At 51.4% G+C, this 14,907-nt stretch overlaps 6 protein-coding genes across 6 annotated transcripts; 2 read left to right on the top strand and 4 right to left on the bottom strand.

Moving 5' to 3' along the window:
* Positions 1–8: 8 nt before the first annotated feature.
* Positions 9–1,488, bottom strand: dph1 (2-(3-amino-3-carboxypropyl)histidine synthase). Its single transcript, XM_025688273.1, has 2 exons — positions 1,337–1,488; positions 9–1,250 (listed from the first exon to the last, which is right to left on the bottom strand). The coding sequence occupies exons 1-2, from the start codon at positions 1,482–1,484 to the stop codon at positions 97–99; spliced, it is 1,302 nt and encodes a 433-aa protein (XP_025543980.1). The 5' UTR covers positions 1,485–1,488; the 3' UTR covers positions 9–96.
* Positions 1,489–1,660: 172 nt separating this feature from the next.
* On the top strand, positions 1,661–2,996 carry BO79DRAFT_242724 (hydroxymethylglutaryl-CoA lyase). Its single transcript, XM_025685228.1, has 2 exons — positions 1,661–2,020; positions 2,108–2,996. Exons 1-2 carry the CDS (start codon positions 1,766–1,768, stop codon positions 2,915–2,917), a joined length of 1,065 nt encoding a protein of 354 aa, XP_025543981.1. The 5' UTR covers positions 1,661–1,765; the 3' UTR covers positions 2,918–2,996.
* Positions 2,997–3,082: 86 nt separating this feature from the next.
* On the bottom strand, positions 3,083–4,570 carry BO79DRAFT_272529 (serine/threonine protein kinase; the record flags this gene model as incomplete). The annotated part of the gene is made up of 4 exons (XM_025687439.1): positions 3,083–3,972; positions 4,031–4,182; positions 4,328–4,403; positions 4,474–4,570. The coding sequence occupies 4 exons, from the start codon at positions 4,568–4,570 to the stop codon at positions 3,083–3,085; spliced, it is 1,215 nt and encodes a 404-aa protein (XP_025543982.1).
* Positions 4,571–5,407: 837 nt separating this feature from the next.
* BO79DRAFT_206909 (succinate dehydrogenase assembly factor 4) lies at positions 5,408–6,338 on the bottom strand. Its single transcript, XM_025682068.1, has one exon. The coding sequence runs from the start codon at positions 6,039–6,041 to the stop codon at positions 5,622–5,624; it is 420 nt and encodes a 139-aa protein (XP_025543983.1). The 5' UTR covers positions 6,042–6,338; the 3' UTR covers positions 5,408–5,621.
* Positions 6,339–6,544: 206 nt separating this feature from the next.
* On the top strand, positions 6,545–11,510 carry BO79DRAFT_165702 (lipase). Its single transcript, XM_025679268.1, has 5 exons — positions 6,545–6,826; positions 6,911–7,625; positions 7,684–8,084; positions 9,077–9,161; positions 9,216–11,510. The coding sequence occupies exons 1-5, from the start codon at positions 6,688–6,690 to the stop codon at positions 11,425–11,427; spliced, it is 3,552 nt and encodes a 1,183-aa protein (XP_025543984.1). The 5' UTR covers positions 6,545–6,687; the 3' UTR covers positions 11,428–11,510.
* A 145-nt stretch (positions 11,511–11,655) lies between these two features.
* cpdS (putative serine carboxypeptidase (CpdS)) lies at positions 11,656–13,725 on the bottom strand. Its single transcript, XM_025682069.1, has 5 exons — positions 13,506–13,725; positions 13,306–13,451; positions 12,829–13,249; positions 12,040–12,762; positions 11,656–11,964 (listed from the first exon to the last, which is right to left on the bottom strand). The coding sequence occupies exons 1-5, from the start codon at positions 13,678–13,680 to the stop codon at positions 11,867–11,869; spliced, it is 1,563 nt and encodes a 520-aa protein (XP_025543985.1). The 5' UTR covers positions 13,681–13,725; the 3' UTR covers positions 11,656–11,866.
* Positions 13,726–14,907: the final 1,182 nt, after the last annotated feature.

The raw sequence follows: 14,907 nt of genomic DNA on the forward strand, positions 1-14,907 counted from the left end.
ATAACCATGAGCTTTTGTATCCCAGACAAACCTAAATCACATCTATAGTCATTCATATGCATCATGCAAAAACATCACTTGACATCATCATAAACCTCACGCCGCAATCGCCTGACTCGGCTTCGTCCTCCCCAGCCCCTCCTTCGCATAAAAGTCCATCGGATACACTCCGTTATTCTCCGTCTCCCACCCCTCCCTCACCCCCAACGCAATCAACGCCTCATACGGCGTCAACAGCGGTCTCGCAAACGCATATCCCCAATCAATACTCAACCGCGGACAAGCAATCTGCACCCAGCACTCCACATCCGCCATGGACGCCAACTTCCCGGGGAAAATCTCACTCAGGAGGAGATTCACGAACGGAATGCCCCTCTCATTCAAATGCCTCTCAATCATCGCCATCGTATTCGGATTGCCCTGCCGACCCAACGACCCCAGAATAATCCCCCATTTCTTCGCCGACTTCGCCGTATTGATCGCATCCCGGCGCAGCGTGTGCATCTCATCATGAACATACGTCTCCCTGGACAACGTCCTCGAATACGGATCATACCGATACGCCGGAATAGCCGGGTTATGGATCATCGCGGACTCGAGATGGAAGCGGCCGTCGCCGAGGTAGAGAAGGATGTCGACTTCGTCAGCGGAGAGGGTCGGGGATGTACATCCTAGGATTTCTCCCTTGGAGAGAGGCATGATCTGCGGGATGAGGACCTTGAAGCCTGCACGCTCGAGAACGGGTTTCAGACCGTGAAGAGTAGCGTTGAATTGGATGGTGCCGACAGTGGCGATTGTTTTTCCGGGTTGGAAGTTGCGTTCGAGGGTGGCGATTAGGTGGGTTGTGTCGATGCTGATGTCGACGAAGATGTAGAGGGTTTTGATCTTGGTGACGTCTACCGGGATCAGGCAGCTGTGGGCGTAGTGGACGAGGAGGTCGCACCCCAGTGCGCGCGCTGTGTAGTCGTCGATGCAGCAGGCGCCGTAGGTCACGTCGCCCATGATGAGGGTTTCGATGCCCGGGCAGAATTGGGTCAGGATGTCGGAGATGGTGGTGGCGAAGATGAGAAGGCCTTCGGGGAATTGGAGAGCCACGCGTTTGGCGCCGGAGGTGCGGATGCGGTGGATTGTTTTGGGGATCTCGAAGGAGTAGTTGCGTGGGAGGAGTTCGATGGCGGCGAGGATTTCGGGGTCTTCGAGGATTTCCGGGGGGACTTGGTTTAGGGTGCGGGGGGTGCGGCGGGGGGTGGCTATGTTGATGAGAGTGTTAGTGTGTTGGGGGGTTGGAGGTGAAGTTGTGAACGCATGTAGTGTTGGCTGTTGGAGGGGTACTGACCCTTTTGTATACTGGTCGTCTCGACATTTTGTGCGGTGGACGCATCCTTCTGTGCTTGGGCGTCTGCTGTCCGGCGACCGACAAATCTCTTCTTGGGCTGTCGCAATGGGGCGCTCGATGGCGCGGAGTCTTCAGGTATGCCGTTCATGGTGTAATATGGGTGTGATAGAGGGCGCTATGGAGCAGCGATAAAGTGACTCCAAAGTGGGATGATGGATATTTTAGGCTGAGTCAGCAGGGCGGGTCAGGTGGGGTCACGCCGTTCGGCCTCGGTCGGTTCTCCGCATTCCGCAGGACGAGCTGATCAGTTCATCCTGCCATCACCACTTCTCCTCCTCTTTTCCAGGGAGCTGTCGCGCGGTTTGAATATTCTTTCATAGTGCTTAGGAGCTTCTTGTACATGTCTCACAGCTGATATCAATTGCCAAAATGATGACCTTCCGACCTCGAATGAGCCTCTTCTCTGCCCTTCGCACGGTCCCAGCTCGACGCCGCTTTGCGACTGAGGCGCGGTTAACCACGGACCATGTTCGCATCGTTGAAGTAGGGCCACGAGATGGTCTACAGAACGAGAAAAAGTCGATCCCACTTGAGACGAAGCTCCAGCTTATTGAGAAGCTGGCTAAAACGGGTGTAACGACAATTGAGGCGGGATCTTTTGTCCCAGCGAAATGGGTGCCTCAGGTACGTACTGACAGCTCGCATCCGGATTGAGTAGCAACGACGCCGTTCCTACTTGGACTACAAGACTAACATGCATATGTATGATAGATGGCCAGCACTGCAGAGATCTGCGAGCACCTCCTCCAGACTCCCCCACAGTCGCAGAACGCCATTGCCTACAACTACCTCGTTCCTAATGTGCGGGGTCTAGAGAACCTGATCAAAGTTATGGATGCCACGGGCGTCCCAGCAGACACGACAGGCTCTGCTACGAAACCTCCGACAACAACCGAGGTATCTGTGTTCGTAGCAGCAACAGAGGCATTCTCCAAGGCCAACATCAACTGCACAATCGAGGAGTCACTAGAACGCACCCGTCCGATTGTCTCGTTAGCAAAGACGAAGAACATCCGAGTGAGAGGCTACGTTTCTGTTACTCTGGGCTGTCCGTACGAGGGTCCCGATGTATCCCCAGCCAAGGTAGCTGATATCACGGCAACGCTACTTGAAATGGGAGCCGACGAGGTGTCGGTGGCTGATACTACGGGCATGGGCACGGCACCCCGCACCATGAAGCTCCTGCAGGCTCTGAAGGCGGCCGGTATTGCGAATAACGATCTGGCGCTGCATTTTCACGATACTTATGGACAGGCTCTCGTCAACACCATTGTAGGGCTGGAGCATGGTATCCGCATCTTCGATAGTAGTGTGGGTGGTCTTGGTGGTTGTCCTTACTCCAAGGGTGCGACGGGGAATGTCTCGACGGAGGACCTTGTACACACCATTCATGGTCTCGGCATGCACACCGGCATCAATTTGGAGGAAATGGCCAAAATTGGTTCCTGGATTAGTGGGGAGCTGGGCCGGGCTAATGAGAGTCGTGCGGGCAAGGCCATATTGGCGCGGATGGAAGAGTGAATCAGTGCTCGCAGATAACTTTATCGTCTTGTTACATAGCAACCTTAGCCATCGTTCATAGTATTTACTGATCTTCAACCAAGTTGCACACCCTAATCATTCGACGCTAACATCCATCGCTGTAGAACAACATCATGCTAGACGATTACAATAATACATAGTAAATTATCTCTCATCAAACGGCCACAACCTCTCCGCCTTCTCCACCGTCATTCCCTGCTCCCCCTTGTCCTCAAACCCCCTCGCCGTCTCAATCCACTCATCATAAACCGCCCGATGAGCATCCTTAGCCGCATTCCAAACATCATTCGGAACCCAGCCATCAGAATTCGTATTTAAAGAGTGTTTGAGCCACAGCTTGAGACTCTGCACCGCTTCAAAGTCCTCATAGTCCTTAGCATGCTTATTACGTTCTTCGTCGGAAAGAGAATACGGGCACGTCCCATGCAATCCCAGCTCAGACCACCGATCCGATAGCTCCATCAGTTCTTGACGGACAGCAGTCGCGCTATCTCTCCAGGTTGCGTGGGTGTAGTGGAAGAGTCGGAATAACATCGGATCGAGGAGTCTTGCGGGTCGAAGTTTGGGGGTTAGACCTTTCATACATACGTCGTATGTCTGATAACAGATCGAGACATCTTTCCGCTCTTTCTCTGTCTGAATAGGGGTTGATTCGCCTTTCCTGTTGCCGAATATTTCTCCTTCGATGTCTTGAGGAGGAGTGGCAAAGTCGGGAGTCTCGTTGGCATAAATGAAAGAAGGTTCGATGCTTGTTGATTGCCAGTCAATTATACCAGTGATGACAGTGGGATCTTCTGCTGAGACATATATATTTCTCTTGTGGAAGTCAGGGTGTACTAAAGCTGGCGCAGCAGCATCCTTGATGCGCTTATCTTCGATAAGCCTCTGCATCACTTTTTGGCTTGTACGGAGCAATTGAACGTGATCTTGAATCGACCCTTGGTGAGGGAAGTGATGCTTGGCATTTCCTTCTTTTGGTAGTCGAGAAAAGCCGGTCTCAATCAGACCTGTGCAATAGCTTGTGAGGTCACGCCCTAGAGTTGACACGCTGTGTTAGAAATTGGGCGTAGTGTATGAGGGTACGAGACTAACAAGGACCGCAATTAGGACTTGGTCCTCCGTAGAGCTCCAGCTCTCCTGGGCTTCTATTCCAAAAGAGTGGACTGCATTGCGGTCCGATACAGAACCCTTGTTCAAAGGGGATTTTCATATGCGCTTCGAGAGGCGCATCAGCAAAGTATAGACTTCAATAAGCTGGGAAGTCCAGTGACGCCATCTGCTTGATTGCCGTCGACAAGGCTTTGGTGCAAAGCATGTGTTGCTCCGAGTTCAATGTGAGGCCAGATCTGATGAAGTTGCACTCCTTCAACATGCTCCTGGACGATATACTCAGTGCCGATCGGATTAGCTGGATCGTCACTCCAATCTAGGACTTTGGGTAATGGAAGTGACAGCTTGGATCGTACTACATCATTGACGTTATCAGTGTCATATAAAAGTGGGATCGTGTGATGGAGGGTCAGGTCCAATCCCACAATATGTCATTGTCGCGACTTCGGAGTTGGTTGTCAACCTTGGAGGGCCAGCAATACCGGTCGGCAGCCTTGCTACGATACGAGAGCCTGTGTCCATGGTAAAGATAAAGACTCTATTGAACCCACCATCTTACTTTTCGTACTTGGCGACCTTCGTTGCACCTGGACTTAGATGAATAACTCTGTCACAGAGTGCAGGGAAGTTGAACTGTATGCGGCGACAGTCTCGCTGGAGTTTGTCGCGATGCAGCCATCTTCCTCCGGTGTATGTGTATGGATCGTCTTCTAGAATTGATGGTTAATAACGACATAATTCTGCTACAGAGTGAGGTATACCCACTAGGAGGTGCTTTTGAGGGTTGGTGATCAAGGAAGGGGTGTGACGACGGAGTGCTGTGTTTATTTCCACATTCAGATAATTGCCGTTGCTGCGAGCGAGAGGATCGCAGAGACTGTGTCACTGATAAGAAGACTTGTGTTCGTCGCAAAGACCGGAGCATGATTGCTCGTGGTTTTGCTATCTCCTAATAATTAGCCCTTGTGGAAGTGGTTGTTACTATTAACTAGTTGTTGACTATGTCCAGCTCCCTATCAGAAGCCCGGGCCCGATGTAGTAAGTAGTGCTACTATATATATACATATTAGGGTTATTGCCCGCCAGTCTGCCATGCACCAATCAGGCAGGATTAAAAGGCGCCCGCTGACCACCATTAATTACTCCTTGAAGTTTCAATAAGAAAGAACAGTGTTTACACTCAGGCTCTGGTCATCAAATATATATTGGTATTTGATTTCCCGTGCATTGCTTGGCCAATAACAAACTGGCCCATTTCGCTGCAAGCACTTTGTCTCGGGTATAGACCAGCAGGTAAAGGAACCGGATGTAAGGAGACTTTGTCGACAATAATTCAGCGATATATTCACAACTGACCATGCAAGATCGGGGCATTCGAAACATGATTCAATGCCGACATAATATACACATATATCACAGGACGAGAGAGGAGAGGGGGAAGAAAGAGCTCTATAATCATTATACAATCAATAACCAACGCCACTCATGCAAACAGGCACCAAAGCCAGCCTCCACATGCACCTTATTTTATATATATCAACATCCACGGACATTGAACAGAGAAATGACATCTCTAGAAATCCGTAACCCGTCCACCATAGCTCCAGTCACCCTCAGCACCCCACCTCAGAGGCTCGTTCTTCGGTCCACCAATCTCGCCAGTCTTGGGGTTCTTCTCTCCTTCAAACTCAGGCTTCACTCCATACTTCACATCGGGATGAAGCTCCTCGCCCTTGCCGGTGGCGTTGATCTCGGCTGCCACTGCGGGCTCTGAGTCGGGCGATTGGTTGATCTGCGGGGTGCTGAAGGCACCGGTAGACTTGCGCTGGAGCTCTTCGAAGATTTCTTGCTCCTCTTTAGGGAGACGCGGAGGAGCCGGACCGCTAGCAAATGCGAAGGGAGGCTTGTCGGAGAGGAGGGCCGCGCGGGTTGAGAAAGCGCGGAGAGGGAGAGAGGATTTGGTGGGGAGACGGATTGCGGCGCGAAGGAACATTGTGGTCGTTAATTAACTTTGATTATTATCAGAGAGATAATGAGAGAACGTTAAGCTCTGTGGTATGATCTGGTCTTGCTTGAAGCTGGTGGAGAGTTGGAGAAAGAAGATGCGGAGTGGCGGAGGTCGGGACGGAAGAAGGAAGAATCGCGATGGCAGAAAGCATTACCCGATAAGCCCTGATCGTCCCGATAGCAGTCGGCCTTTCTGCCGGGTGTATTGCACCCCCGGCGGTGAGCTGGATGGACAGTAAGCCATGAGAGATGGATGCCTTGATGGCTCGTAAGTGGAATTATTCTGAATGTCTGGTGGTTCTGCTCACTCTAATTTTCATTGTATGCATGTTTCATATGCGATACCGCGTGATGGAATCGAGGACCGACAACTACTACTGCATTGAGTAAGGCGTCACGTGGGACCGCCCTTTCTGGACGGATGAGCGTGACACGCTTATCATCCTTCAGGTACCTACCAAGTAACTACTACCACGTTCACCGTCAATCCGTATCGCCATGAGAATGCCCCATTGCAGCCTATCTACTCCCTGATCGTACCGAATACTGTGATCAGTCCTGCTGTATTCATTCTGGGACGTTATTTGTAGCATACTAGAACCACTCGGATTCCTTCCTTCCCCTATCAGGTTATGTCTTCTGCTCCTGACGGGCAACCAATGCTGCCTCTTCCTGGAGCCCCGTCTTCTTCATGGTCCCGATTTCGTGAGAGATTCGGTGCATTGTTTCATGGCGCTGACCCCAGGGTCTGTGTTGCATTCTGGCTACTTGGTAAGCCGTTGGCTGTCTTGTAGACTCCGCGAACTGATAAGAACTCTTCGTGGCTCACTAACCGGCATGCGTGAAATCCAATAGGCTTGATCAACAATGTCCTCTATGTTATCATTTTGTCCGCTGCCCTCGATTTGGTAGGGCCTAGTGTCCCTAAGGGCGTTGTTCTTCTCGCAGATGTCATTCCCTCATTCGGAACGAAGCTGATTGCACCCTACTTTATCCATTTGGTTCCATATCCTGCTCGGGTATTGTTCTGTGTGCTATGTTCAGCTCTGGGTATGCTTTTAGTGGCCTTGAGCCCAGCCTATACAGATGGCGGTTCAATTTCCACCAAAATCGCGGGTATCATTCTGGCGAGCTTGTCGAGCGGAGGAGGCGAACTGAGCTTCCTCGCACTGACGCACTTCTACGGCCCGTTTAGTCTGGCAGCCTGGGGTAGTGGTACCGGAGCCGCCGGGCTGGTCGGTGCTGGTGCGTACGCCGTTGCAACTACCTCTATGGGGCTCAGTGTCAAGTCGACGCTCCTAGCAGCTGCCTGCCTGCCAGCGATCATGGTGGTGAGCTTCTTCACCATTCTGCCAAGAGCCCCCATACGGACATTGCCTGCTGCACCTGTTGCGTATCGTGCGATTGACCAGGAGGATCGGGATCGGGATGACCCTCTGGATGAGCGGCACGGTCTACTCGGCTCGTCAGTTTCCCCAAGCCGAAACAAAGGGAGCGACGCGAGTCAGATGCTTAGCTTGCGGGTGTTTAAAGCCAACCTGCAGCGAGCTAAGGGTCTTTTCTTTCCCTTGTAAGTGCACGCTAGTGTCATCTAGCAATGATTGGCATGCTTATTCTTGGCCGCACAGTATGCTTCCCCTGCTGCTAGTCTATGTGGCCGAATACACGATCAACCAAGGTGTCTCTCCAACCCTTCTGTTTCCACTTAAAGATTCGCCTTTCGAGCATTACCGTGCGTTCTATCCCGCGTACAATGCGATCTATCAGGTTGGTGTTTTCATCTCTCGATCGTCGACCCCTTTCTTCCGCATTCACGATCTCTACCTTCCGTCACTGCTGCAGATCATCAATCTGGTCGTCTTGACATTGAACGCCTTATTTGACTTCATCCCGAGCGTGTACATAATCTTTATAATCATCTTCTGGGAAGGGCTGTTAGGGGGACTGGTTTATGTTAATACTTTCGCCGAAATTGGGGACCGGGTACCGAAAGAGGACCGCGAATTCTCACTCGGAGCGACGACTGTCAGTGACTCCGCCGGAATTTGTATAGCGGGATTTCTGGGAATGGTGTTTGAGGTATGGTTGTGTGATTGGCAAGTTGCCCACGGTCGCGACTATTGTCGGAAATTATGAGAAGTAAAGGAGTCTAGAAAGATAAGGGAAAAGAAATGCTATACTATTATAAATTATAGAAAATAGACGTGAACCTCTCATACATTATTAGCTTGGGTCGAGGCATTTCGGAAATGCCAGAAGAGGAATGGCACATGAGTTGTTTTGTGGCGGGATTTGCATGTGACCGTGCTCCCCCGTGACCGGCACGGGCAATCCTCCGCCTTTTCCCTTCGCCCACAACTACTAACTATTACTCCGTAATACTCATCTTGCTATCATCATCATCATCATCCAGCTAGCCACCGCGGAGAGCCACTAGTGATCGACGCCAAACCCGGCTTTTGCGCTTCTGCCACAACTAACCCCGGTTATTCAAGGGCTGCTTACTGACGCTACCCAGATGACTGGATCACCATGCATCCCCTGGTGGGGATTTCACATGCATCAACTACGTTTCTTCAACTGAACCATGGATTCCCTCGCTCTACGCCAACTACTCTCTTTCCCCCCCCCCACATACCCCGTACTTGGGTCACCGAACTGTGCCATTATTGACATACTTCGATCATTAACAGGCTAAGTGTTCTGCTTGCCGGTTGCTCACCTGTTCCTCTTTTACAGTGGTTCGCCGCTTTTGTCCATTCTTTGTCCTTTCCTTACTGCCCCTCCCATCATTTCAGTGCGCAGTTGAAATATGAATTTTTCCATTTGATTATCTTCCACTATTTCACTTCCGTATACTTTTAAGCATCTTGTATATTTCCATAGATTGTCTTTCAAAGCCCTTATAGACTGCTGCTGCCTGATTCATACCCCGGGGTTGTCTTGGGAAAATGATAGGTAACTGACGGCCCAGCAAACCCCATGGGATGTCATGAGTCTGCTGCTAATATATACATCCAGACCACGTCCTTGGGCGGCCATCTACAAAGTTCCGGAAGATCCAGGTTCTCGCTGTACTTGTATTCTGGTCTACCTATCTGTTAAGGTGCGTCTCGTTTGTTCGTCTCTTACCGCTGTTTTGCTGACAGATCAATCGTAGAGGAAACAAGAATGGTCCTCCTTTTATCCGCAAGATCTCGTCGCGCCTCTCGAAAAAGCTGAGCGTCTGGCAAACCACTGTCCTTGTTTTCCTCTGGCTCTACATTTGCCGCAATTTTGCGAAAATTGTCGGCCTTGAGTGCCCTGAGCCTTTAGCCAACCTATACTCGCGCTCCTTTTTCCGGGCAACATGGATCGCGACAGGATTAGACGCTGGGTTCTGGACGGCAATGGGGATAAAGCCAAAGTGGCTACGAGATATTGCGTCTCTGGTTTTTTCTGGTTATTACCTTATCGCAGCAGAACAGGCAGATGAGAAAGTTCGCCGGGTACGTGCTACACTCACAGTAGAGCATATGCGTGTATCTTGGAATAAGAGCACCACACCGTATCTCTGGACACTCGCCAAATTGGGCCGCCCGCGGCTCACGAGGTACTCTCCGCGTGCTATCCGTATCCCCCGACCAGCGTCCTCGATCTACAAGGAGCCGACAAATGCATGGCTTTACTTCGATGGGTCATTGACTGCGCTACGTGATCAAACATGCATTGTCCTTGATATTCCTGGGGGTGGATTTGTTTCGATGAGCCCTCGGCATTCCGAAGACCGACTTCTGGCCTGGGCGGCGAGAACCAAAGTTCCCGTACTGAGTCTCGACTACAAGAAAGCACCGGAGTACCCGTATCCGTATGCTTTAAACGAGTGTTATGATGTATATCATTCCATTATCTCCACCCGTGGGCGGTGCTTGGGCCTCAACGGACGGACTCGTCCTCGTGTCGTCATCACTGGTGATAGTGCTGGTGGTAATCTCGCCACAGGCGTTACACTTATGATCCTTCAGTCCGGCAGTACACATGCCTCTAGATGGCAAGGACAAAACATGCTTCCACCCCCGGACGGGCTGGTTCTACCCTATCCCGCGCTAAACATGAAGATAGAAAGCTGGATGACGGAAGAGCAGATGGCGTTGATCCAAGAGAAAAGCACACGTCGAACCAATGAGAGCGTGCTCCGAAGGAAAGATATGGACTATCACCGGTTGACGCCGTTTACTTCTCCGGGAACGTCGTTCGGAGATTTCCAGCGTGACTCTTTCTCTGATGCAGACTTGGAAGTTGGAAATTTGGTTGACGCGACCTCGGAGAAGTTGGCACAGCAACAGAAGATGGACATTCCTGAAAATGAAGCGGCTGCTATCACTGAGCACCAGCCTAAGCAGATCCAAACACGGCTGGCCGTCTCATCGATGATATCGTACGTCAATGATCGTATATTAACCCCTGAGATGATGAGGGCAATGATCATCCTATATATCGGACCGCACAACCGCCCCGACTTCAATACGGACTACCTACTCTCCCCAGCCTTGGCTCCCGAAGACCTCCTAGCACGCTTTCCCAAGACGTACATTATCACCGGAGAACGTGACCCTCTAGTCGACGACACGGTCATCTTCGCCGGGCGACTAAGACAGGCTAAGCTCCGCCAGTTTCAGGAACGACAAGAACTGGGCCTCGAAAAGTCTTATCGTAGGTTCAACGCGAAAGACCACGTCGAGGTATCCCTATTGCCCGGAATATCTCACGGGTTCATGCAAATGGCAGGCTTCTTTCCGGATAGCTGGAAGCACATCTATCGCTGCGCAAGTTGGATTCAAGATCTATTCGATCTCGCGCAGGTTAAAAGATCATCCTCTGGTTATACCAAGGCCCTCGCCAACGGTACACAGATACCAAAGGGACCTAAGTCCGTTCCTCGCGGAAACAACTCGCGCAATCATAGACGCCATCTCACCGGAGAGTCATCCGGCGACGAGGATAGGCCTCTCGAGATAGGCATCAAGAAATTGACACCACTGACGCCACTGCATCGCAGCTCCAGCGCCCCCATCGACAGTACCGATATTGATAGTCAAGCTATCGCTGCCAAGGATGGTGACAGCGAGGATGCTAAAAAGGAACGCATTCGTAGCGTCTCCCGAGGGCGAACTCTGCGACCAGGAATCACCAAGAAACAGCGTCCCACACCCATGAGGTTAACGATCCCTCCTCGAGACGGGTATATCTCTGGATCGCCGAGTCCTGTTCCTTTGCGGGAGAGAAACCGAAGTATCAATAGCCTTGCCAGCGAGGAAGACCTGATTGACCGGCGCATGAATGGTATAGCTGGAGGGTTGATGGGAATTGGCGAGGGTGCCAGGACGCCTTAGCTACGGCTTTTGGAGGATTTGTATGCATTGAGATCGATTTTTTGAGCTTATATAGATACCTTACTACACTTGAGCATTTAGCGACCAAATATACCTCATATAAAACGTTTCCAGACTTAGCTACTGTAGGAATTAGATATAGGTGGTACTAGTCATCATATGACGAACAGGAGGCTGTGTGTTTAATATCGGTTATACGCGGGATTCGGATGGAACCGTAGTAAGCCCCTTAACTGAATCCACGTGGTGTACATGCATGATACACCGCATACCCTATCCTATATTTTCCTTTTCCCTACCGATCTACTTATGTACAAGTCATCAGACCCTCATTGATACATCATCTCATCTCATATATGCACGCTTTCCCATCTGAAACCATCCAATCACTTCCTTGTCATCTTTTGGTCTCCATCAACTGAAGTTCCATCACTGAAGGTTAAGAGGTATATTCCCCCTTCGCGGAAAGACTATCAATTCTACCAAGCAGGAACTCCAACTGGCGGTAAGCCGCACCAGGAACATACTGCGGGATTTCTATCACGAAGGGAAAAACAGTCAGCACATTTCTATATTCATCAAACCTCTCTTAAAGTGTTGGGGAAAACTTACCATGACCGGACAAATACACCGAGCTGAAGGTAAGCCCACGCTCGGTATGCGCCGTACCCAGGTACCCAGCACCAGCATCGAGGTTATACGGGTCGGGCTCATCACCCCAGTACAGCTCAGCCAGACCGTAGTGGTAAGGAACGAAGAGCGGTTCCACCGGGGGACTCTGGAACCCTTGCTTACCGTTCCAGGTCATGTTCTGGATAGTGGCGAGGGAGCCGTTCAAGAAGAGCAGGTAATCGAGCCAGCCGTGGCCAATGATGGTGTTGTTAGTGCGTTCGATGACGCTGGGTAGGGGACCCCAGGAACTGGGGTCGCTGCCGTCGCCGTTGGCGAAGATGACGGTCTCCGAGCATACGGAGTAGTCGGTCGGAGGGACGTGCAGGATCTTCTGGACGTCGGAGCGGTTGAAGTAGTTGTCTGGGCCGAAGCCGAGGGAAGGGAAGCCGAGCACGTCCCAGAGGTAAGGGCAAAAGTCGATCAGGTGGTAGTAGTTGAAGCAGGGGTTGATGTCGTAGGCGGCCATGACGACTTCATCCCAGACTTGGCAGTCTTCGGTGATTTCCGGGGCCGTGGGGAAGGGGGTGGGAGGGGGGTAGGTGATGGCCTTGTCGAGGAAGGCGTTGTAGCCGCACTTGTCGGCTTTGGCGTTGATGTAGGAGAGGAAGGTGGAGTTTAGTCGGAAGATGTTGTTGTAGTGGTTGAGATGGCGGACGGCCGGGGCTGGTGGGTGATGTGGTTAGTGATGGTGTTGGTGGTGGATTATGAGGTATATGAGGGGTAACGTACAGTACATCATCACCGAGTCGCTGTTGATGGACGGGTCGTTGATTTGGATACCCTTCAAGTTGAAGTAGGTTGTATCCTCCTCGTTCAGCATGGCGTCGGCGATGTAAGGAACATACATGCCCGCATAGCTTTCGCCGGTGATGTAGACCTTGCGGCCGTGCAGGTCGAAGGTGTCGACAAAGTGCTTGAACCAGCTGTTGAACTGGGCAGCCACATCTTCCTCGTCGTTGACGGTCGAGGGGCCAGGGGAGAAGCCCGTGCCGGCGGGTTGGTCAATGTAGACCACGTTGGTGAGGTTGGTCCATGAGTATGGATTAGGGACGGGTTTGTAAGTGCCGGGCTGCCAGAGGAATGGGCCGTTCTCTTGAAGCAGGCCGTCTAGGGAGCTACATCCGGGGCCGCCATTGAGCCAGATAGTGATCTTTGTCAATTGTTAGCCCGCTGAGGCAGGACCGAGAGAACGGAACAACTACTAACCTCATCGCTGGCTTCTGGGTTCTGCGAGGGGAAAAACCAGAAGAACAGGCTGGAGTTCCCAGTCGGTGTATTGGGAAGAAGACCGGCGTAGGACTCGCCGACGTCGAAATCGACTTCGGGGATGCTTGTGCCATTGACGAGGAATCCTGCAATTGATATTAGTAAGACGGAGATTTGCGGCTGGAGATGGAATGACGTACTTGCAGTCTTGTTTGTTAAATACTCAAAGTCGTTGGATCGGCGCTCAACGGGCACGGCGCGAGACGCTACACTGCGATGTGTGAGAGGAGGCGGAACAGCCCGACGGTGAGGATTTTGGAGACTGGTGGCCGTGCCGACCAGTAGCAAAGAAGCAATTGCCGACGTAATCCGCATATTGATGACTCTCTCTCGAGATCAGTGTGAGAAAGAACTCACTTGAGCGGAGGATTTTGAGAAATTCATCCATCGTCGGGGCATGCATGGTCCCTATTTATGTAGTTCCCCCGAGGCAAGGACGGCCCTTTTCGCACATTAGGCAGCATTGCTAACAATGGAGCCATCTCATGCAGAAGCGAGGGAATTGCGTGTGGGCTCATTGAGAAACTCTCCCTATTCAGGCAGGTCTCCGCTTGATTTGAGAGGGGATTAAGAGGAGGCCGTCGGAGAGCCGGACGGGGTCTGGAGAGAGGTAACGTTGGCCCGCAGTTGAACTGGTCGGTGGAAGCATCGGATCTGCAGGAAACTGGATACTGACATCGACTAGGCAATCTAGTCGCGGAACGCGCCTGCGAATCACGGAACGAGGCTATATGATGAGGAAATTGGACTGTATCCACTCGCCAGGATGTAGGTTTGAGGTTACCGGTAGCTGCTCACTCAGGACGACGTCGAGTGACTGGCCATTATCAGGGCAAATTATGATGTGCTGATACCGGGTCGGGGGATATGCAGGGATACTAACTAACCGACGCAGGCTTCCTGCACTTCCATATTGTCATGACGCCATAACCACGCTTCGCGTCGGCTTCTCAATGGCATCCTGCCGACACTGAAAGGTTCAAGTTTATCCCATTCCTTCTTCGTTGCTGGTCCCTTAGGTTGGGTTGTTCCCACGGACCACCGAGACAACCCGTAGCCCACGAGCGCACCAATCACCGACCGAGAACCTAGTGTGTGTGGAACCCTATCGTACCTATCTCAACAGTAAGCTTCAGTAGTACACGAGCTGAGCTGGCGAAAAATGGGAACGAAAATGGTCCCCAACGCACTATACAAACAATTCTCCGAAACATAGTTAGGACCGGCTGGACTCGGCCAACATCAGTCACATACTGCGGGAGCATACCTTGAGCTTAGATAACAAGTCAATATGCTCAAGCGAACGCAGAACCTTTCCCGAGATGTCGTCTACGTGAAAGTTGGTCATCACTGGCTGCAAGTTTCCATCATTGAGGCATTTCAAGTCGCCGTATATTGTAGCTGGCTGAGTCAATCTAGGGCACGGGTCTTGAAGCAATCCGGGTATCCGCTGGCTCTGTCACAAATAATAATACCTCTGAAAATGTGATATTGTGGCCTGCATGCAGCAATGGAGCGTGGTTGGCTGATATTCAACAGTTT

This window comes from Aspergillus costaricaensis (assembly GCF_003184835.1).
Source record: "Aspergillus costaricaensis CBS 115574 unplaced genomic scaffold BO79scaffold_3, whole genome shotgun sequence".
Classification (NCBI taxonomy): Eukaryota; Fungi; Ascomycota; class Eurotiomycetes; order Eurotiales; family Aspergillaceae; genus Aspergillus; species Aspergillus costaricensis.